The 23,980-nt window shown below is 31.9% G+C and overlaps 2 protein-coding genes across 3 annotated transcripts; one reads left to right on the forward strand and one right to left on the reverse strand.

The window, feature by feature from the left end:
* Window positions 1–471: 471 nt before the first annotated feature.
* On the reverse strand, window positions 472–2,490 carry LOC113710735 (berberine bridge enzyme-like 21). 2 transcript variants are annotated; one of them, XM_027233850.2, is made up of 2 exons: window positions 726–2,490; window positions 472–636 (listed from the first exon to the last, which is right to left on the reverse strand). In XM_027233850.2, exons 1-2 carry the CDS (start codon window positions 2,360–2,362, stop codon window positions 606–608), a joined length of 1,668 nt encoding a protein of 555 aa, XP_027089651.1. In that variant the 5' UTR covers window positions 2,363–2,490; the 3' UTR covers window positions 472–605. The 2 variants fall into 2 exon arrangements, with proteins under 2 accessions (XP_027089651.1, XP_027089652.1); XM_027233851.2 differs by having other exon boundaries at window positions 711–2,489.
* Window positions 2,491–16,831: 14,341 nt separating this feature from the next.
* LOC113710492 (berberine bridge enzyme-like 21) lies at window positions 16,832–18,919 on the forward strand. The gene has a single exon (XM_027233530.2). It carries the CDS (start codon window positions 17,155–17,157, stop codon window positions 18,772–18,774), a length of 1,620 nt encoding a protein of 539 aa, XP_027089331.2. The 5' UTR covers window positions 16,832–17,154; the 3' UTR covers window positions 18,775–18,919.
* Window positions 18,920–23,980: the final 5,061 nt, after the last annotated feature.

The raw sequence follows: 23,980 nt of genomic DNA on the forward strand, positions 1-23,980 counted from the left end.
ATGATTAAATCCTCTCCTATCAGCCTCTACGAGGTTAGCATGTCCGCAGGGGGAGGAGGAGAGGAGGTAGCTCTAAACAAGAAATAAAAGGTACAATAAGGCATTAACAGCCTGGATTGACAAAAAGTAAAGGGGGCAAAGCCAGTGATGATCCTATATTCACCAAGTGGGTTATTCGACATTATCAACTGAATTAACTTGTGATGGACGTTATCAACTGAACTAACTTGTATTAAGAGTTCACTTTTGATTACCATTGCAAGCATTTAAAAAAAAAAATCAAATTAATAAAACGCGAAAAATTCTTTGTTTAAGGCCAGGTTAACATTTTTTTTTCAATTTGTATAGGGCAAGAAATTCCCGTAAAAGTACTAGAGATAAATATGCATACAAGTGTATCTTATTTGATTTTTTATATCTTTTTATACTTGTCTTTTACTTTCAGTATCATTCGAGATTCAATACAAGAAATTCAAGAAATTCACTGTTTTCCAAAACCAAAATACAAAATCATCCGTATAATCAATTGACAACATATTTCGAGTTGGAATCTTATTCTATCAAATAGTAATCAATGAAATCGAATTCAGCTGCTTTACTTCCATCTACTGCATAACCAGCAATTCAATGTCATAACTGCAAAAGAAGTATGGTCATCATGATCAAGATGTCACACAACCGTAAAACCATTGATGACTTGTAGCTTATACCTTTACTTTCCTCACCTCCTCTTACGAAAGGACCTAGCGGGCAGAGTTGGGATACTCTGTTCATTCTTGAAGAAATTTTCAGGATCTACCACAGTCTTCACTTTAACCAATCTGTCAAAATTGTCTTTGAAATATTTGCGCCCATAAACTTCTCCTTCACTATAACTGTTCTTCCCGTTATCAGTTGTACCGATATCAAGATCCCTATAGTTGAGAAAAGCCTGCCTTGGATTACTTGATACATAAGGGGTCATGAAACTATATAGTTCCCTTGCTTGCTCGAGGTATTGATTTGTTATGTTGGGGCTTGCATCGTCCCAATTCACTGAGTATTGAATCTTGTAAATGATACCTGCCCTGTGAGGAAATGGTGTTTCATTTGCAGGGATTTCACTCATTCTTCCACCATATGGATTGAAAACAAGTCCAGGTTTTCCAAGCTGAACCATTTTGTTGAAGATTGAAGTCAGTGCATCCTTAGGAATTGGGGTTTGGACATAATCTGATTTTCTCTTCAAGAAATTGACATCAGAAGTTCTGTTAAGAAGAAGTTCAGGTTTTGCCCCAATGTCAAAATTGGACCAGAATAGCATTGACTGTATCCAGCTCCCTTCTTTACAATCACTTTTCTGCAATCCCAGAGCAGGGAATCCAGCATTTATCACAGACATAAGACTGTCTGAATCTCCTAGATACAATGCAATGAATGTTAACCTGATGATCTTCTGACCCTTACTTTTGCCACTTTTTGAAGTAATTGGTTGGACAAGAACTCTTATGAAGAGACCATTGTCGATTTTGTCAGCAACACTCTGCCACTGAACAAGAATATTTGTTGCATTTTCTGCCTCAGTCCTTTGAACATTAAAGACAGTTACTATCTCAGGCACCTGGACTAACTTAAGTTTGTATGCCAAAACAACCCCAAAACTGGCACCACCACCACCCCTGATAGCCCAGAAAAGATCTTCCCCCATCGCCTTTCTATCCAAAACCTGGCCTTTAACATCAACAATCTGTGCATCAAGAACATTATCTACCGCAAGACCAAATTTTCGCAACATTCCACCATAACCACCCCCACTGATGTGCCCACCAACGCCTACAGTTGGGCAAAGACCAGCAGGGAATCCATATACTTTGCTCTTCTCCCAAATTTTATAGTAAAGTTCCCCGAGGGTCGCCCCGGCTTGTACCCAAGCAGATTCGCTCGGGATATCAACCGTGATGGACCTCAGATTAAACATGTCAAGAATGATAAAAGGGACATCAGAAACATACGAGATACCTTCATAATCATGACCGCCGCTACGGATTTTTAGCTCCAGCCCCGTTCCTTTGGTGCACAAAACTGCTGCTTGAACATGTGGGATTTCCAAGGGTGCGACAATTATGGATGGCTTTCTAGTACTGGATGTGTTGAACCTAAGGTTTCTAACGTAGGCCTGTAATACAGAGTTGAATGAAGTATTTGTTGGACTATACAGAATGTTAGAAATTTGGCCACTTGGGATTCCATTTTTTGTTAGACAACTTGCAAAATTGTCATAGATTGAATCTGAAGCTGCAACACAAAAGGGTTGAGAAATTGAAGTGAAAAAAGGGAAAAGAACAAGAAGGAGAAGAAAGGGGAACATGGTAGGGGACAGCATGTAATTTGGCAACTGAAGGTTGTTCTAATAGTAGCGTTCCAAGGATGTTATCAAATAAGCACCAGGACAGAACAAAAGGAGAGCTGTATTATATACCTGTTAAAGTTGGGTAATATACAACTAGATTTTCAGAATGCAGGCTGGTCGAAACTGCGAAAATTTTGATGGAAATGTAATGGGAACCGGAAATTTTGCCGTGAAGATTCCCTTGAAGGCCTAAACTTTGACCACGGAATTAATGGTCGACAAAATATTAGGCCAATGTAATCCCACGAAGGCAAAGACAAGGACAGATACAGATTGACAAAGCTAAGAATGAATAAAGGCCGCGTTGGCTAATTGTATAATGTTCAACAAAGATTTTTTCTACCCGGTATTATTTTTGGCCTAGTATGTTTTAGACACTTTCTTTAAATTAACATCACTTTTTCAAAAAAAAAAAAAAGAAGAAGACACCGTTTTAATTCTTAACTAGTTTCCATTAGCTACTAAAACTCGTTTTATACCATTTACATTGTTATAAATATCTTATTTTCAAAAAGGATTGATAGTATAATTGTACTTAACCTTTGTGACTCGAATTTGCATCCATAAATGCACGTGAAATGCTGTACCAATTAAGGGCCACTTTTTTTTTCCCTAGAATTGGGGTCCACTTTATTGATGCTTTATATATGTTTATGCGTTGACGTTTCCTTCACAGAGACGTAAAACTAATCTTTTTAAGACAATTACAACTCACATGATTGGTTCTCAAGTAATTGATATCTTAATTAATGATTAACATTCAATTAATGATTAATTAGTATCTTCTATTTAATAATAATTGTCCGGTATATTTGGTTAATTGTATCTTATTCAATCAAATGATTAATCAAATCAATCAAATAGTCAAAAATATTATTTGTAGTTATGAATTATGGTAAGATTTTCTTGATGGAAAGAAATCGTAGGGATTTTGATATTTCTTAGTAAGGGTCCCTAACATAACTTATAAAAAGCCTGTGATACTCCATCTACAAAAAAGATTTTCTAGGTAGGCATAGGTTAAAAGATTTCTGATTCTAGGAAGCCAAGGAGGTGTATGGGATTAATTTACACTTGACAATAATTATTAGAAATAAAATATTTAGATTTTTGCTACTTAGTACATTTCGTTTGTACTTATTTCATTTAACAAAAGATTCTCGAGTTGGCATAATCATGGACATTAGAAAAAAAAAAAGCAACTAATGGAAACATCTCGAGTGAAACTTGAAAATGTTTCTTAAGGGCCAAACTAAATGCAAATGGCCTGTAAGTGACGTTAGTTAAACTAAAGAAGAAAAGGACCAACTGTTATACCCGGCCGCTCGGAAAAAAAAAAAAAAAAAAACAACTGTTCTACCCTCCTTTTATGTTATTTCATTTTTATTTTTTTAAAAAGAATCAACAATAATTTCTCAATTATTTTTTGATAATTTGAACACGTAAACTGTTTATTATACACAAAACGTATTACCAATTAAGATTCATTTCGTTCTATTCTTTTTTATTTCTCTCAATTTTGCTTTCCTATATAGTACAGCCACACTTGGACTTTAACATTTTTGTAATATTCCAACTATATCTATCCAACACAAACAAGTTTGCAAGATATACCGTTACAACTAACACAGAGAAAACCATTATTCATGCAGATTAAAAGTAGAACAACATTTAAATTTTTTTTTTTTTAGTACGACAAGATAGTGCATAAATTCAATAATAACAAGGCTTACATGATTAAATCCTCTCCTATCAGCCTCTATGAGATTAGCAAGTCCATAAGGGGAGGGGGAGAGGGGGGAGTTCTAGACAAGATATAAAAGGCAAAATATGGCCTTAAAATCCTTGATTAACAAAAAATAATGGAGCCAAAGCTAGTGATAATCCTATATTGTCCAAGTGGTCTGGACAGTGATTTGCTGCACAAGTGAACCCGTCACCTCCCGCATTTGCTGCAGAAGGGGCCCTGTATGCAATCATCCACAAGTCAAGCATATGGATGTAGGGGGGATGGGGGTATGTAGCGGCAACTTCAAAACCCCAAGGTGAATCTCTGACAATGTACATTTATTTTTTCTCTCTATTAAATATGGTTTGAATTTTAAATTTTGCTTAAATTTGGTAGTAAAAATCATTCTATTAATTTGAGTTTAGAATCATCGACAACTTATATATGGGTTAGGATCCATATTTAAGTCAAACACTTGTGAAAATACAAGAATTTCAAATTTACAATTCTTTTTTTGGGGGATGTAGATATAAAAGAGAATTTTATAAATTTTAATATTTCTTCTTTGGGGGCATATATGGACCTACATTAAAAATTTTTGAATTTTTTGAAAGCCTAGAAGTAAATTTTTTAAACTTGAAGTGGGTATGGATAGGTGACAGAGCAATATGACTGTCACATTCAATAACTTTTAGCATTTGGATGCAAGTTTCCGTAAATTTTATTAGAAAAATATATCGTATTGATATGATATACGTAAAATAAAAATATAATTAAAAAATCAATAGTTTAACACCATTAAACTTAGCCGTCTTGTCAAATTTTGTACAGTCACAATACCCCATTCCCCACTTGTTTTATTCTTGCCTTGTTGTCTGAACCTTCCTTCAACTTGATTTGTACGTGTTTTTCTGGCGGAATAACAAAGCAAAAGTCATGTACCAAATTGCACATGTGTGGTTATGATTGAATTGGACCACTTCAAAGTTCTAAATGAACACAAATTGAGGCAGGGATCACCGCACACGGTATTGAATATTACTCAGAAGGGGACAGAGGAAGCTTCTGCTTCTAGTCAAGCTCTCTTACTCATTTCCTCGGAAAGCCCAAAAATTTTTAGTAATTAGGCTTTTCTCCTACAACTTACTTTGATTCACACTTAAGCGTTTGTATTTGATAAGTTGGTCAATTGAACCTATACATTACATCAAGGGATAATTTCATAAACCTCCATTGAGGTTTTTAACAATTTCACCTAGTTCTCTTGAGATTTGAATAATTACATATACCTCCCCAAATTTACCATTTTAGTAAAAAAAACTATTTAATAGCCAAAATTTTGAATGAATAACCCAAAATATTCTCATAAAATTGTGAAATTCATTTTACCTTCTTATAAATTATTCAAAAACTATAGAACATGAACAAAATTTTAAATTCATTTTTAATTCTCATTTCTACTATTTTAAACCTTTTATATTACCACATTTCAAATTAGTACTATTATCACCATAACCATTACTACCATCAATCCTTAAATTTCAAAACCTCAATAGAAATAAAAAAAAATCTCACTATCAAACTCAAAAATTTCAATAACCACATCAATATTGCGTCCTTTCCCTCAAATGTTTGAGCATCAATACTAGCCCTATCCTTTTTAAATCCAATTTACATCTTCTTCTATTCATCTCTAGATCCTTCAAACAAAGCTAAAATTAATTTTTGATATGTTATTATTATATTTAGGACATGATCGGTTATTCCACTGGTGAATTTTATTTTTGTTTTCATTTATTGTCTAATTGTGTGATGTATTGATATGAACAAAATTAGGAGTGGATTGTTTAATTGCATGAAAAAATATTAATATGTTAAGGGTATTATAGTCATTTGGTAGGGTCAGGGAGGTATTTGTAATATTGAAAACTTCAAGGATACTAGGTGAAATTGTCAGAAATTTCGAGAGAGATTTCTGAAATTATCCCTTACATCAAAGGAAAACTAGTGCCCACAAAAATCACTAAGGGCTAATAATACAAGGGACACACAACGTATAATACTTCACCAAATGAAGTCATATTTGTTATGGAAAGAAAGAACATATGTTATTACAAAAATTAAGATTATCTAGGCCGCAAATGGTTGCATGGACATTCAGAAGTTTCAATTTTGACGATTACGATCATGAATAAGACACCAACGTATACGCAATGTGTTATGCTGATAAAGTCATTTCTGAAATTTTGTGTAGATACATTGACAATTGACGAAAACCTTTGTACATTAATTGAAACAATTGGTACTGGAGTTCATTTTTCCCCCAATTCGCGTACCATCTGATCAAGAATTAGAGGGTTCAAACAAAATAAGTCAAAATGTCAGATCATGTAGTGCAATTTACACGCAAATACATGTGAAGCCGTGAAGGCCAGTGGCTTTGGTAGACGAGTCAATTCGCTTGTCATTTTGCAGGTAGACTTTGTCCGGTGTCTCCAGAATATACCGACTTTTCTGAGCTTGCCCGGGGTCTTCCACGAGAAATTTGATGCTTGGAACATTTGCAAAATGAAACTTGGAAGGCATTCAGCTTGATTAGTGGATTGAAGATTACAATTTGACATTTGGCAGCTGCAATCATGCAGTAATCTCCAAAGTTAAGTGTCTTTTCTGTTGAAAGAAGAGTAAAACACATTGGACATTGATTTGGTAATATGTGTTGATCCTCTTGTCCTCTTCTGATTTAGCACTGCTTTGCAAGAACTATTAAAAGAATATTGTTATAAATGTTTTTAGAAGCCTAAAGCTACGTTTATAAAAGTATTGATAGGCTTGTTATATATGCATGCATGCATGCATACACACACATAGACATATACATATACATACATACATACATATCTATATACATATATATACACACGCACATAGAGAGAGACACGCATAATCACTACAAGAAGTTGAAAAAAGGGTAAAAACAAACAAAAAGGACATAAGCTGATTTTTGCCGGCTAAAGTCATCGCAACGGCTCTTCTGTCCCACATCTTGTGTCACTTTTTATTATATTACTATTTCTTCTATATAAAAAAAATATTTCATTCTCTTCAGAAAAAAATAAAATAAATAAGTGAATAAATGATTGAATAAAGGAAAGAAAGAAAGAAATAAACGAAAGATTCCATTCTCATTTCATAGAGGCACCCAGAATAATTAACGGTTCAAAAGAAGAAAGGTCAACCAGATTGTCCTACAGGATTCTAATCCTTTTCTATTTAGGATTTTCTTTTCTAATTTTTCAATTGTCAATTGATTTTGACCAGATATTTATCAAACGATTTATTCCCTATAAATCAACAGTAGTAAAGTGTAAATTCCCACATTTTAACAGTTGTGGATAATTGACAATAACATTTTCAGCAGTTCTGCACTCACTTCTCTTTGTGATTGTCAAATTTATTGTCATTTTCTTGCATTGGATCTGTTCATGAATCATGATGCAGTTGATAGCAACTTGGCGAAATTGGTGTTAGGATACCCAATTAGTTTTGTCTTTATATCGTTTTCAATTCAACAGCATTGCTTTTACTTTTCTTCAGCCTTTTTTTTTTATTGATGCCAGTAGCCTCCACAAGATGGATTTATGACCTTGTCAACTGAATATAGAATCAATTTCTTAATTACCTGGTGCAATTCACTGGATATCCTTCAATTAGTCAATAATAAAGATATGGATTTTATTATGATAATACAATAATAAAAACTCACTAAATAATTTAGAGTAAGGCCTTGTTTGATAACTTCATTTAGCACTTAAATTTAATTGATTCAAATCTTAATATGCTTAAATGCGTTTGATAATGAAAAATTAAACATTTGAATTAATTAAGTGATATTAAATTTCATAGGCAAAGCTTGTTTCCAAAAATAAGTGATAAACTATTCACTTATCACTTAATGTGATATACACTCAAATGTATCAGATTTAGGACTTAATAATTTAATAACTTAATGGATTCAAATTTCAGATTTCAAATTTCAGATTTCAATTTTTAGATTTCAGTTTTATTAAACACATCCTAAATCTTATATATACTGACAATGTATATACTATGACGGTTGACTACATGACATATGAGCAACATTTGAATATAGATAAGTTATCATGTATCCAACGTTGATTGTGTATACATTATCAGTGTATAAAAAAGTAATCCAATAATTTATAATGTACATTAACATCTACCCCTATTTATTTGAGAAATCCTTTCCTATAAAGAGATCTTTTGTGGACTCAAAATTTGCTTTAGTCAAATAGTAAATACTCTATGACTTAACAAAAATGGCTAACTTAAGATTATATGGGGGTATGTTTTTAACAATCAAAATGAAGGACGAAGATATATAAAACAAAGAATGAAAATTTTACAAAGATTAAGGTAAAAAGTTAGTTTACAAATAGAAGAAATAAAAATTACATTCATATAAAGTTCTAGAAAAAATAAGCAGAATTTAAACAAAAACCTAAAGGGGAAAAAAAAAAAAGAAATGAGAGATTGAAACAAAGACATGCATCATTATAGGAAAGGATGACCAGTTTAATTACGCAACTTGAAATATATTAACATCAATGCTTTTCTTAATAATAGCTGTACAAATTGTTTATTTTTTGTGTATTATTTGTTTTTTGCTTCTCTGTTGATTCCTTAAACTTTATTCATCTTTAAGTTATGATGTTTTTTGGACAATTAAAAAATAAAATCAGGTGTCTTGTATACAGTATTACGATGGTGATAATGGCCTAGACCCTCTTTTTCTAAAATTTTAAAATACTTTAATAGTTTAATCTACATGTTACTTTTTTTAATAGGATAAATAAAAGGGAAAAAGAAATCTTTCAAGATTCCAAATGGAGCCAGTATAGGTGCGTGGCTGGAGATTGGTTCCTAAGAAATCAAATGGGTATTTTTCAAAGAATTAATCTTATATACCTGACAATTTATCTATTACTTGATATGGATGCGTGTTATTTAATATCAATTGAATTTAAATTTCACTTTTTGCATGTGTTCTATACCTGCTAATGTATATATTATTAGTGTATAAAAGATTAATTCTTTCTTAAATAATTGTGAAATAAATTAGAAAAGATCCCGTGATGAAAAACGGGAGGAAGGAAATTCATTCAATCTACAATCTAAATTAATGAACGAAAGCAGAATATTCATACCGTATTAATAAGAATTTAAAACTGCTACATGCACAATCAAAACCATAATCATTTCAATACTTTTCCATCTTCTTATTTACACAAGAAAGCAACTCCATCATCACCCAACCCAACGTATGTTTCTTTTTTTTTTTTGTCGCAACGATAGATGTTGTATAACCTATTCTAGCCTAATCTAGGGGAAGGGGCAGGGGATGGTCAACTAAGACCAGCCACATATTGTGACCAAATTATGGAAGGCAGGGATTGATCCCTGACCTCCAGCATCACCATTATGGTGATGACCACCGGACCAAATGACCAGTGGCTATTATGGTCAACGTATGTTTCACTCCCTCGCATATTATTCTGCAATTCTTCAGTATTTCCAGCTGTACTCTAATTTCAAATTCTATCATTACTTTCACCAAGACCGCAAACAACTAGATGTATTTCAAGAAAGTCTTGATTGCCAATCACAAGATTGCCTAGGAGAAAAGAAGTGATTGTAAAACGAAATAGTGACAATCTTAGTCCCACGTCTGTGGCAGAAGTTGAACAAATCGATCGTCATATTGTACATGTACCGAATTCGAGACAAGGATGGTCATTAGAATGACCGTTCCAGTAGTCTCGAATTCCTCTTATTGAGGTCTGAGAGACAATTGTTCAGAAATCGTCTCTAAATGATTGTCTCTTGGATCTCAATAAGAGGAATTTGGGAGAATGATTCTTCGTTTGGATTAGTTGTTTTTAGGGGAATGTATTTTTGAAAAATTTTATTATAGCAGAATTTTTATTGTATACTTTAGAATATTTTTAAAATATATTTTGAAATATTTAAGAGTAGAAGAGTTTTTAGAATATATTTTGAGATATTTTTTAAACATTAAAAAAATTTAGACTACTTTTTATAGTACCTTTTAGAATACTTTTTAAAAATTTTAATAATTTTTAAAAAATTAATTTTTAAAAAACTCTTGAATCCAAACAGAGCCGTATCAATAAATTTGGATCTCAATAATATCGTCTGTGAACGACTATCTCTGGGACCTCAATAAGAAGTTCAAGTTTAGTTACGTCTTTGGATTAAAAAAAAAAACCCCACACCCCCCGTATTCGTACAAGTATCTGAGCCAATGCGGTGGGTTGATAGTCATGTTGTACTAGATTCAATGCAATTACAGTCGGTCAAATCTCAATTACGTGATTATATCGATTTAAAACGCCATGAAAGTGGCACCCGGCACTCGTGCTAAAAACGTGCGGTCAATGCGTGTATCCTGATGATTTCTTACTACGTTGTTGTTAGTTTTTATATCGTATTATTCAAGTAATATGTTCAATAGTCTATAAGATAATAAATTCGTTAATTGATCTTAAAAATCCTCGGACAAGGGGCAGGAACAGTTCACGAGCGGTCATCCCCTCACCCCCCTCCCATGTTAAAGTTGATTACTTGGTCAAACTGACAATCGGATACCTATATTGTTAGGTACAGCGCAGCCTAATGACCGCTCCTGCCCCGCACCCCCTCCCATGTTAAAGTTGATTACTTGGTCAAACTGACAATCGGATACCTATATTGTTAGGTACAGCGCAAGGCTGTAACTGAACTATATGATGGAACTTCTTACTGCAGTAATACATATAGCTCCTTGTACAACTCGTCCACGTATTCTCTCAATGGGGCTGGATAGGAGCCAGCCGCATGCGATTGCGAATAGTAGCTTGAGTCAAAATTTGACTCGGGATTCGATGAGTTCTAATTCAAATTAAAAATTCTCAGCTCATTAACTTGAGAGTTGACTTAATTATATATATATATATATAATATTTTATTATTTATTAAAAATTTTTATTTTATTCATTTTTGAAAATAATTATTTTTTATTTTTTTTAAACTCGAGCTCCAATTCGACTTAACTTGAATTTAAGGTCAAACTCGAATTCAAATTTTACACTGAGAGTTCATTGAACTCGAGTTCAAAATTAAATTTGGTAGAATTAAGTAGAGACACGATTTAATTAGACAAAACTTGATTCAACTTGATTCGTTTGCAACCTTACTCCCAAATTTTGGTGAAATTTCAAAGCTAATAGCAATGGTCCTTTGTATGACCATCGTGCTTACGGTGTTTGCATCAGATTCTTGACCAAGCGCAAGTGCAATGCTTGGATCTTGTTTGGATTGTGATTTTCTGTTGAAAAAAAAAATTAACGAATTTTATGAAAAATTTTTACCTCACATTTTCACGAACACATTATGTGAAAATAATTTGAGGTTTTGATCTGCTTATGCAGTGAGAAAAAAAAATGAAATGAAATACATGCGTGTATTTTATCAAAGTTTGAGGTTTTGAAAATGAAAGCTTCTTTTTCTCTTGTTATATTCTCTCAAATGGTTACCAGATAGCCTATATAGGTTTGAGTACATAATTGAAGATGAACAGAAAAAAAGTGAACTTGTGTATGTCTCCCTAATCGAAGCGACCATCAAGCTTGTCATATATACAGCTAGTTAGCGAGAAATAAAAATTAGAGTTAAATGCAAAAAACCCTCCACGAACTATATATGCAGTTGCAATTTACCCCTTAAGCTATAATAATAGATATTTTGTTCCCTTGAATGATAAGTTTGGACAACATTACCTTTACTATTTTAAGTTTTTTCTTTTTTCTCTATTCTTTTTTTTTTTCATTTTTTTTCCTTTTCATAATAAGTCTAATTCTCAACCAGCAATTGCACAATTATAGTTTGATTAGAAAAGTACCTTTAAGCTAAATAAAAAAAAAAAGAAAAAAAAACATGCATACATATATACACACACATATATCCATCCCCAATTTAAGTTTGAGTCATCGTTACTTGTTTCTAATTAAAATATTTCCTATTTGGCTTTCAACAACATATGCTCTTGGACAAAAGTGGCATCAAAATATGTTTTTAAAACATTATATTCCATCTATTATTCTTTTTTCATTTTCTTTGCCATTTCTTATTCATTTTCATTCTTCACAAAAGCTCTCCCCTTCTCGGTGAATCTATGTCAAGTGATTGCCTGCTAATTTTTCTTTTTCTTTATTTCTACAGTATCTGTATTGTCATGTCTCAAAATTTTGCTATTTCTCTTAGGTTTGCAAAAGCAAATTATGTAAATTATTTACAATATTCCACCTACATTTAAGTATGTAAGGGTAGAACCACACATAGGTTTATGCACTGAAATAACTCAAGATATATAAACAATAAGTTGGGCTAAAGAAAAAAGAAAGAGAAAAAGAAAATGAAAAATGAATTGAGCATGAAAAAAATAAGATCTATTAATGCACTGAAATAACTCAAGATATATAAACAATAAGTTGGGCTAAAGAAAAAAGCAAGAGAAAAAGAAAATGAAAAATGAATTGAGCATGAAAAAAATAAGATCTATGTATTTTGAGGGCATCTTGCTCAAGAAACTTGAAACTGGGATAAATTAAAGTGCCTGTTAGAAAATTTTGGGACCAAAGTGCTACTTCTTCAAAAGTCCTGGGGTTCACTGCAATTAACTCAAGAAAGATGATCCATTCTCATTTTCTTATCGAGCATTAACATTTCGATTAAATAAAAGATATGCCAAGTTGCCGACAACATTTTGTACGAGATCATTTCCCCTTCGTTTAATATCGTTATTTTCTCACGTGGGAATACTTTATGTCGGCAATAGCTTTTTCATAGGTGCATGGCGTGATTTCTTTGTTGCTTTCTTTGGTGCTATCTGTACTATTTTTTGCTTGTATTTAGTATGAGTTTTCTAATTTTTCAATCATTTTTAGTTTGGTTGATCTCTCTCTCTCTCTCTCTCTCACACACACACACACAAAATATAATGCTTAATTAATGGTAGTTGGTATAAACACTTTTGTCATCTTTTGAACTTTTAATTTTACTCTTATAAAAATTAATTTTTACCTTGATCACCTAATCATATTTTGCCAATATTACTACTTATAACCACCCTAAGTATTGTAATTACCAAATTATTATAATCATGGAAACCAAAGTTCTTTCATGAAAATTTTATACACATTTTTTCTGTATGCAACAAACAAAATTAATACAAAAGTTGATTCATTTTAAATATTCCTTAATTATGTACGCATTAAGTGTGCCCTTAACACTAGTCTATACAATACCATATAAAATGACTTAGCAATGGCAGTTGATGTAAACACATTTTTGTCATCTTTTAAATTTTCAATTTTACCCTAATCACCTTAGTAATGGTAGTTAATTTTTACCCTAATCACCTAATTACATTTTTCCAATTTATAATCACCCTAAATATTGTAATTACCAAATTACTATAATCATATAAACCAAATTTCTTTTATGAAAATTTTATATAAAAATTTTTATATGTAACAAACAAAATTTATACAAAATTGATTCATTTTAATTATTCCTTAACTGCACACATATTTGGTGTGCCTTTAACACTAGTTTCTACAATAAAAAAGCGAAAGTAAGTGGTTTGGTGTAAATAATATGTTGTCACTTTTTAGAATTTCTTTTTTTATCTTTCAAATAACTTCTCACTACTAACCCACTACAATTCGATCACTAAAATCACGCAACCAATGATATACGTGTTTATAAACATAACAGCTTATAAATAATTGTTTGATTTAATTATTTGTTTCATTTTTATGATTTTTTTATATTAAATTTTTAAATTTAATATATTAGATTTTGTTGCCAAATAATAAATCTTTATTCATTAGGTCAATTGAAGATTTTGTTTTTATTTTTTATCACTTGCACATCATTATTTTCTCCTTAATATGCACACACATAGTGTGTTCCTTACCCGCCAGTCTATGTCTACATGGAAGAGGTCTCTTTTGGTGTAAAACATTTGTGTCATTTAGTGTTATACCAAGAATATCTTCTAAAGTAAGGCCTTGTTTGGAAAGCCATTTTCCACCAAAAAATTTTTTATGTTATCTGTGAATATATTTTTCAATTATCTTTTTACTTTATATATATCAAATCTTCTTGAGTAGTTTTTAGATTACTCAAGATCCCTCTTTTTCTCTCCCAACTATCCATATCCTCGATTTTTCTTTACCATGATTTGAAATATAATAACTTCCTAAATAAAAAAGAGTAGTTTTAGAGATTTCCCAAAAAAAAAAAAATGCATGCTCTAACATGATTTCACATACAATAACTTATTGCAAAAAAAAAAATTAATTCTATATTTTTTTGGAATAAGCACACATGTAGAGTGTGCAAAAAACACTAGTACATCTACACTATATATAAGGGCAGAGGTGGAAATTTGGGGTAAGCATTTTTTTGTCATTTTATATACTCTTAATTTTACCCTTATTAAAATCACTTATTACTTTACTATCTAAATACAAATTGCTAAAATAACTACCTATAACTACTTTTACTCATAATTAATCTAAACATATCTTGACAAAATGACTACCTCTAACTCTCTAAGTATTGTAATTACTAAAACCCTCATTGGATAGGAGAAACGGTTAAATTACCATAGTTTGCTTAAGTAATGAAAATTTTATACAAAATTAATTCCCAAAATAGCATCTAAATTGGACAACAACGCGTGTTCCTTTAGAACTAGTATATATAATGCATGAGCAATGACTTTGATGTTAACAAAATTTGCCATCATTTGTTATTCTAATTTTGCCCTTGCATGATAGAGTAATATACAACCATCTAATGTTCCATACCCCCATGATCACATAACTACTACTACTACACTTATCTACTATTACTATATTTATCCCATGTGTTTCTACTAACTTTAATAAAAAAAAAATAGGAAATCTCAATACTCTGTAATGAATTGTTTTGCTGCAACAAATTTGTTATTCTATATTTTTTCATTGCATATTTTTCCCACTAGTATTCCTGAAACCGATGTCATTACAAAGAAATTAAAACCTCTTTTGACTTTAAAAACTAAACACAATGAGTAAGTCTTAAAACAATAAAAATGATTGGTGAATATTAACTGTGTGGTAGTTCCTGTTCAGTTTTATTGTCAATTTTACCCATTCTTATTCAAGTAAATTCTCATTCTACTTGTTGCCTCACATCTCCAAACTGACAAATATTGCACGGAAACAAGTACACTAGCGTATAATTACCGTTACGAGAATACAAGGAAAGAAAGAAGCCAAGTTTAACTCCTTGGGATTAAATTGAAATGAGTAGAATATTACAGTGGTTGACTCCTTGGGATTAAATTGAAATGACTAGAATATTACAGCGGACCAAGTACACTAAAACTTAAATATAGGGGTCGACTGGAATGGCGGTACAACCTTTCAAACATATGGTAATATTACAAATACTATTTATAATTTTGCCACTCATACAATCAAGTGGATATAAAATCATGATCATACTAAAATTGTACGAGTTACTCAGAGTGTGGGATAATTTTAGAAACCTCCCTTGAAGTTTTATGAAATAACATTTAGCTCCATTGAAGTTCTTAAAATTTCACTTAGCACCCTCGAAGTGACATTTTGGTAATATTAGAAAATTCATGTTAGAGGAGAGAGACTATTTTAGTGCCCTCAATACGCTTAGGCTACAAAAAAAATGAACATTTTACAAAGCAAGAAAAAAAAAACACTAAATTGGAACTATTTTAAAAGTGAGAGGGGTGAAAGGATAATAATTTATGTTGTAGCCAATAGTCACTTCTATTATACAAAGAGACAATAAAAGCAATACTATTCTTTAGACCATTTCTACAAATAAAACGTCCCCTACTGTTGAAGGCAATTAACATATAAAACTCATACATTTAAGCAAAAAAATCTTAGCAATAGATGAAATTCAACTTCAATATTATACAGAGAATTTACTCGAAATAAATCGACTTTTTCATGGGTGTGAAAAATGAAAATTTTCTTGTAAAAAGGAAAATGTTAGAATTTGAAAAACTACGGCATCCGGAATTTTAGTTAGTTGATTTCTCTCGCGCTTTATATAAATAGGAACAAATAATAAATAAATAGATAAATATAGTTGTGAAACACAAAAAAAAAGGAAAAAAGAACCTATAGCTCTTCTTCTTCAAATGCACAGAATATTTCATTGATTAAATCCTATATTTCATTGACATTTGCAATTCAATATATATATATATATATATATATATATATATATATATATATATATATGTATGTATGTATGTATGTATGTATGTATGTATTGATATTGTTAAAAAAAAGAGCAAGAATATAGAGAAAGAAAAATAAGTTTAGAAAATTTAAATATCAGGATATTATTGATGATTCTTCACCTTTGATATTGGGATATGGTACCACTATTACTTTAAGGGTGCTAAACGTGATTTTGAAAACCTCAAGAGTCAAGAGAGGTAGGCAACATTTTGTGAAACCTTAGGGGATGTTTCTGAAATTTTCCTCTCAAAATATTGTAAGAATTATGTCATCCAGTCATCCAGTTGAACTTGAAATGCCATTCTTATTGGCCACTAAAAATGTTCCCATTTCTTCTTCTTCTTCTTCTTCTTCTCTCCATTTTTTATAGTATCTAAAAAGAAAAAATTACACAAACTTCTCCAGTTCATTCGAGGCATCTTTTCCCGATGAAGACTAAATTCATCACTCGTGGCATGCAAGAATATGAGTAGGATTTACATCTCAGGATTCAGGAACATGGGGAAAGTATAATTACACGGTTATGAGATTTGGGTAAAGAACAAGACAAAAAAGAAACCACCATCTTAGGCAGTTAGTCAATCTGAATACAATAATTGCCTTCTACAATGTTCCCCTTTCTTCTTCTTCTCCTTTCCTTTATCACTCTCAGTTCACAACCATTTTCAGCAACTTCAGATACCATCCATGACAATTTTGCATATTGTCTAACAAGAAACGGAATCCCAAGTAACCAGATCTCTAAAATTCTGTATAGCCCATCAAACGCTTCATTCAGTTCTGTTTTAGATGCCTATGTTCGAAACAAGAGGCTCAACACTCCAACTACTCGAAAACCATCCATAATTGTCACACCCTTGCAAGTTCAACATGTCCAAGCTGCCATTCTGTGCACTAAAGGAACAGGGCTGCAACTAAATATCCGAAGCGGCGGTCATGATTTTGAAGGTCTTTCATATGTTTCCGATGTCCCTTTCATCATTCTTGACCTGTTTAATCTGAGGTCCATTAATGTTGATACTGCAACTGAAACTGCTTGGGTACAAGCCGGCGCGACGCTTGGGGAACTGTACTACAGAATTTGGGAGAAGAGTAATATACTTGGATTTCCGGCTGGACTTTGCCCAACCGTTGGAGTTGGTGGACACATAAGTGGTGGTGGCTACGGTTCACTGTTGCGAAGATATGGCCTGACGGTGGATAATGTTCTTGATGCACAGATTATCGATGTTAACGGCCGGGTTTTGGATAGAAAAGCAATGGGAGAAGATCTGTTTTGGGCTATTAGAGGTGGTGGTGGTGCTAGTTTTGGTGTTGTTTTGGCATATAGAATCAGGTTAGTCAGAGTGCCAGAAATTCACACTGTTTTTAATGTGCAGAAGACTGAGGCAGAGAATGCAACAGATGTTCTTTACAAATGGCAAAATGTTGCTGACAAAATTAACAACGATCTGTTTATTAGAGTTCTTGTGCAGCCCATTACTGGAAAAGTAAAGGGTCAGAAAATCATTAGATTGACATTCATGGGACATTTCCTTGGAGATGCAAACAGATTGATCTCTGTTATGAATACTGGATTTCCTGAACTGGGATTGAAGAGAAGTGATTGTTTGGAAACAAGTTGGATTGATACGATGCTCTGGTGGTATAACTACAAGATTGGGACAGCAAAGGAAGTACTATTGAGCAGGGCTTATGATCAATTGATCTTCTTGAAGAGAAAGTCAGATTATGTACAGAACCCCATTCCTAAAGATGGATTAGTATCACTGTTCAAGAAAATGGTTCAGCTTGGAAAAACAGGACTTGTTTTCAATCCTTATGGTGGAAGAATGAGCGAAATTCCTGAGAATGAAACACCATTTCCTCATAGGGCAGGGATCATTTTCAAGATTCAGTATTCAGTAAATTGGGAAGATGCAGATCCTAATTTAATCAATCAATATGTGGGGGAAGCAAGAAATTTGTACAGTTTCATGACCCCTTTTGTGTCAAAGAATCCCAGGCAGGCTTTTCTCAATTATAGGGACCTTGATATTGGAACCACCGACAACGGTAAGAATAGGTACAATGAAGGACAAGTTTATGGGGTCAAGTATTTCAAGAATAATTTTGATAGATTGGTGAAGGTGAAGACTATGGTGGATCCACAAAATTTCTTCAGGAATGAACAGAGCATCCCTACTTTGAACCTTCAGACCTCTAAAGGGAGGAAGGGAAGAAAGTAAAGAGCAACAAATGATAATTGGTCATAGGTGCCTTATCCTATCAATGGTTTTAGTATAAAATGTCATGTTAATGATTGGATATTGTGAGCATTACTTTTCCAGCATTATAATACCGAATGGTTGGTTGCGTATTAAAGAGGCAAAAGTGGTGTACATTCATGGATTAATTTCACTTTGCACCCCCAACTATTTCCACATTGAAATGTGCATCCTATACTTCTAATTTAGCTTGATTTTAAAATCGATCGAAGAATCAAAAGGTTAAGGTAGTTGATTGAGGAAATTAGAGCTTTAGAATGCGAAGTCTGATCACTGAATAGTTGAGGGGTGCAAACTGCAATTAACCCTATATATTCATGGCTTTTTGATTGAAGAATATAGAAGACTACTCAAGTTTGTAATCATTGCATTAATTGAATGATATACATAAAGTTTCTTTGTGCTCCACACAGGATTGCATAGAGCATACATTAAACATAAGGGAGTAGAAGTGCTGGTTGAAGTTATACAAGAACACCGTTTTCTTATTGTGCAAATACTTAAATTCTCGAGGAAGTACTACAATTAAATGCTTAAAGAAAGACAACAAACCATGTCCGCGTTGTTTGGATTGTGACTTTTTGTCAAAAAATTTTACTTTTTTCGTAAACACATTTCCCAATCACTTTTTTACTTTATATACATCAAATTGTTACGATATATTTTTCTAAAAAAAAAAAATTCTAAAAATAGCAATCGAAACAGTGAGCTTCATGTCTGCTTAGCAAATTGAAAATTGTTTGCTGATCAGAGTCATAGGAGCATGTGATTAAAATGTTTTTTCTTGTGTAATTATTGGATTAACCAAGTTGATGCACAGAAAACTTGGCTAAGATATTGTTGTGGATTAATATTTCTTTTATTGATAGTATATATAGTATCAGCGTTAGATGAACGATAACTATACAAAATTTGAATTTAAAATTCAACTTTTATACATATGTCATGAATCCAACGATGATAGTCCATACATTGTCAGTGTATATTATCCTATTATGGTATACACATTGACTCGGAACATGTCCTTATGATCATCAACGGGGACAGGGAGGGAATGTTTTAAGTTTAATAGCTCTTTATATCACTATTATATCTTTAAACTTCAATAACTTTTTCTCCAAAATTTTGTATTTCAATGTCATAATTGCACAAAAAAAGTCTGTTAGACAGCGAAAACTTACAACTTTATGGATAAGTAATTTTTAACAGGGTTGGACCAACTACGCAATCCCATGGGCTTCCCCCGCGACCTGGGATGTGGGTCCAAACAAAGCTTATTAAGTGATTTAGGTCCAACAGGCCTTCTTTGTGGATGTGATGGTCCATTCCATGTCTTGCTTCAAGTCTTGGGCCAATTGCAGCATCTTGTACAAAAAGGGATAAACAGGTGAGCCCAAGTTTTCGATCAATCGAATGGTTTCTTTTCAAAAACCAAAAAGACTAGTGCCAAAATAATAGATGCCAAAAAGAACAATAGGTCTTGGACATGTAATAGATCTTGAAGTACAATTTCTGCATTTTCTTGATCAAATCTGCCCATATCAGAGTTACTCGTTATTGGTTGAGCTAAAGTAAAATATTCGCCTTTCCAAATTGAAAATTTCCATAAAACGTTCTATTTAATCAGTACAATGGCCTTCCTTTATTTTTATCCGTCCACCACTTTTTTTATAACTTATATTATATGTTATCAAAAGTTTTGAAAAATCTAGAAAAAATTAAATTCAATGTAAGACTAGAAATCTTTGAAGAGCAGGATCAAAAATCGTTATTCTTATGACACAAGAAAGGGATCAGACAACTTTTTTTCTTTTGTTAAAACTAGAGGTGTCAAAATGGGTGACTTGGGCGGGTTTGGGTTGGGTAAAATGGGTAATGGGTATAAGTGAGTCAACTCATTTATACCCATTTAATTAGATGGGTATAAATGGGTAAGTCAAAAAATGAATTGGGTAATCCAATTACCCATTTATAACCCATTTATTTTAACTTTTTGTAAACTCATTTAAATTCATTTTTGCAAACTAAGTTACCAATTTATACCACTCTTTGTACCCGTCATTAGTTTTAAATATTTATTTATAATGTTCAATAAACTTAATTACCAATTTTTTTTCATTTATACTCTATGTCAGAAAATTACCTATTATTTAATAATTGAATAATAAGAATATAAAAATTTGAACTAAGTACTATAAAAATTAATATAAAAACTTAATCCAAAAATTTTGAACCCCTAAAATTTTTTTCATATATAAATATAAATTTTCATTTTAGAAAGATAAGAAAATAGGCTAAAATTTATCATAAATTAGTAATGCTGAAAAATGAGCAAGTTAACAAACAAAGAGAAAATAAAATAATAAGATAAAACCAACAAATAATAATAATAATAATAATAATGAAACAAAAGTAGTTAACATCATGACAACATGAAAAATTTGAAAAAAAAAATGGGTGGGGGAAAAGAAGAGACTTGGGGGGAAAAGAATTCTAAATGGGTTAATTGGGTTTGATGGGTTACCCAATAATACCCATTTAATAAATGGGTATTATTGGGTAACCCATTTATACCCATATACAAAAATTTAAGATACCCATACCCATCTATTCATGGGCGGGTATGGATAAATTTAATTAAGTGGGTTGATTTGCCACCTCTAGTTAAACCTAGGAAGACGAGTAATCTCTTTTAGAAGTACTTTTTTTTTTTTTTAACCGCGTATCAATTTACAAAAGAGTTTGGTTTGATTGTGATAATAAATTTTAGGGTTAACTACAATATACCCTCAAACTATCATCCGTTTGTGACATGCCCTCAAAACAATTAATTGTAGCAATATACCACCTTGTTCTATTAATTTAGGACACACTACTCCAATCAAACTAAAATCAATAAGAAAGAGATTGGAATAGAAGACTATTTGAAATATTATTTGGAATAATTAATGTAGTACTTTTTATAATGTGATGTGTGTAAGATAAAAAGATGATTGGAAAGATAAAAAAATGTGTTAGAAAATATATTTATCATACAGACAAATCATTTTTGGCCAAATAATTGCTATCCAAACACACCATAGCATAGCCTCATAAAACAAACCAAAATTTCCAAAATGGTCATATCTTTATCTCCTTCCTTTTGCAACCCATCTTGCTCCTTTTTGTCCCTTTCTTAATCTTTTCCCTCTGGTTCCCTAATCTCCTCCTTTGTTTTCAATCTCCTGGAATCATTTGGTCTCACAAAGTGTGACACAATTGCTGCTTGTATTACGGAACACTTATGAAGCTTAGGTGGCTGTGTAGACATTGGAAATCTGATTCTTTGCCAACAAAATAAGAATATTGGCGCTGGCTATCACTGTGTACCATACTTAGACTAGTAGGAATGCTATCATTTTCAAACAATCTCTTAAAAAGAAAAGGTTATAAGAAGTATTTGAGGTATAACATCTCATAGTTTGAAAAGAAAAGGTTGTAAGATAAAGTTAAACCTCCCATCATTTGACCATGAATTTGTCAAAGTAAAATTCCAAATCGTTAGTTGACATTCTAGTTAGATTTTCAATTATACTATTCTTAGGGAGACAAGTTTTGAGATAGTGTTAAAGTTTACCTTTCCTTTCATATTTGAAATCTTATCTTGCATTTTTATTCTTTTACAAATTAATGTCTAGCTACTTTTTCAATATGACAAATTTCAAAATCTGCATACTCTTCCCACTTATATAGTCGTACATTCTAGATGAAAAAAAAAAAAATTAATGGGCATACATGTTCTCTAGTCTTTGCTTATATTGAAGTTAATTGATCTAATGAACCTCATATATTTCCCGCTAAGCACTTTGCCTAATACTTTTATATCTTTATTAAGGCTTGGAAATTCAATTTGGAACAAGAGACCATCATATTAACTAACCAAATCAAAAGAGAGCAATGAATCTGTAGCACAGCAAATCATCTTAGTGCATAATACTTAATGAAATATTTGATAGTTGACACTTCAAAGCATAATATTAACCAACAAATATTTTTATTTATGAAGGATTTTGGATCTTTACTTTGCTCCGGGCTGGCTTTTAGTAATGGGTTAGTCTGGATTAGGCCCCTCATAAGTTGAGTTTTCATACTACATTTGGGTAATTCACATTACATTTAATGTAAATTCATACAGTTTGGGTATAATCGCCAATTTAGTTGTATGACTTTATAACTTCAAATTTATATCTAAGTTGTATGAGTTTACACCAAAAAATAATAAGAATTATATGAATTGATTTGATATAAACATGACTCAACTTGTGAGACCCTTGATCCAATTAGTGTTAACTGGTTTTGATGTAATAAAAAAGAAAACTTTTTTTTTTACCATAAACTGAGGCATCTAAACAGAAGCATGAGTTGAGATATGTGTTAGAACTTAGAAGTGTCCACAAAGCTGAATGGGACCCCAAAAACTGGAGGAAAAGTAAGCAAATGCAGATATAATACCTCCCACGAAATTTCAAACTAACGCTCTAAAGTATACAAGCAAGTTGATGATCGTCCTTGGCATTCTGGTTTTATTATTTTGACTTTGCAAATTTTCGTTTTTTCAACTTATCATAAATGACTACTAATGTGAACACGTTTTTGGCATATATCTTAAGAAGAAATGACACGCCAAGTTGGGACTGTTCTCACAGTTTCATAGATATCATACAGATTTCTTGAAACTTGGCAAGAGAAGAAACCTTTTAACATTTCTTAGTCATATAAAGACGCATCAACATAGATATAAAATGAAAAGTGTCATTTTCTAGTGTTTTTTTTTTTTTTTTTTTGAAACATATCTCTACGAAGATATAATTATTTCCAAAACTTATCCATTAATGTATGATTTACAAATTTGGACTACTGCAATCAATGCATACCTCAGCTAAAAAAGATAATAGTAAGCCTGAAAATATTGTTATTGTTACTTAAGGAGTCATAGAAAATTGTTAAATTGTTTGAATCAATGTACGTACGTGAGAGTTGACTTAATTATCACTTGACTATGATGTAAGAAGAAGAACTAAATTAAAGATCTTCTTAGCAGCAAAAGAATAATAGAAAAATTCAATTATGGATCGCTGGGCGGGCCTTCTCTTTGTGTGACACTTGTCCAACTTTGACCCAAATCTAT

The sequence above is a fragment of the Coffea arabica genome, chromosome 9e (genome assembly GCF_036785885.1).
Source record: "Coffea arabica cultivar ET-39 chromosome 9e, Coffea Arabica ET-39 HiFi, whole genome shotgun sequence".
Lineage (NCBI taxonomy): Eukaryota > Viridiplantae > Streptophyta > Magnoliopsida > Gentianales > Rubiaceae > Coffea > Coffea arabica.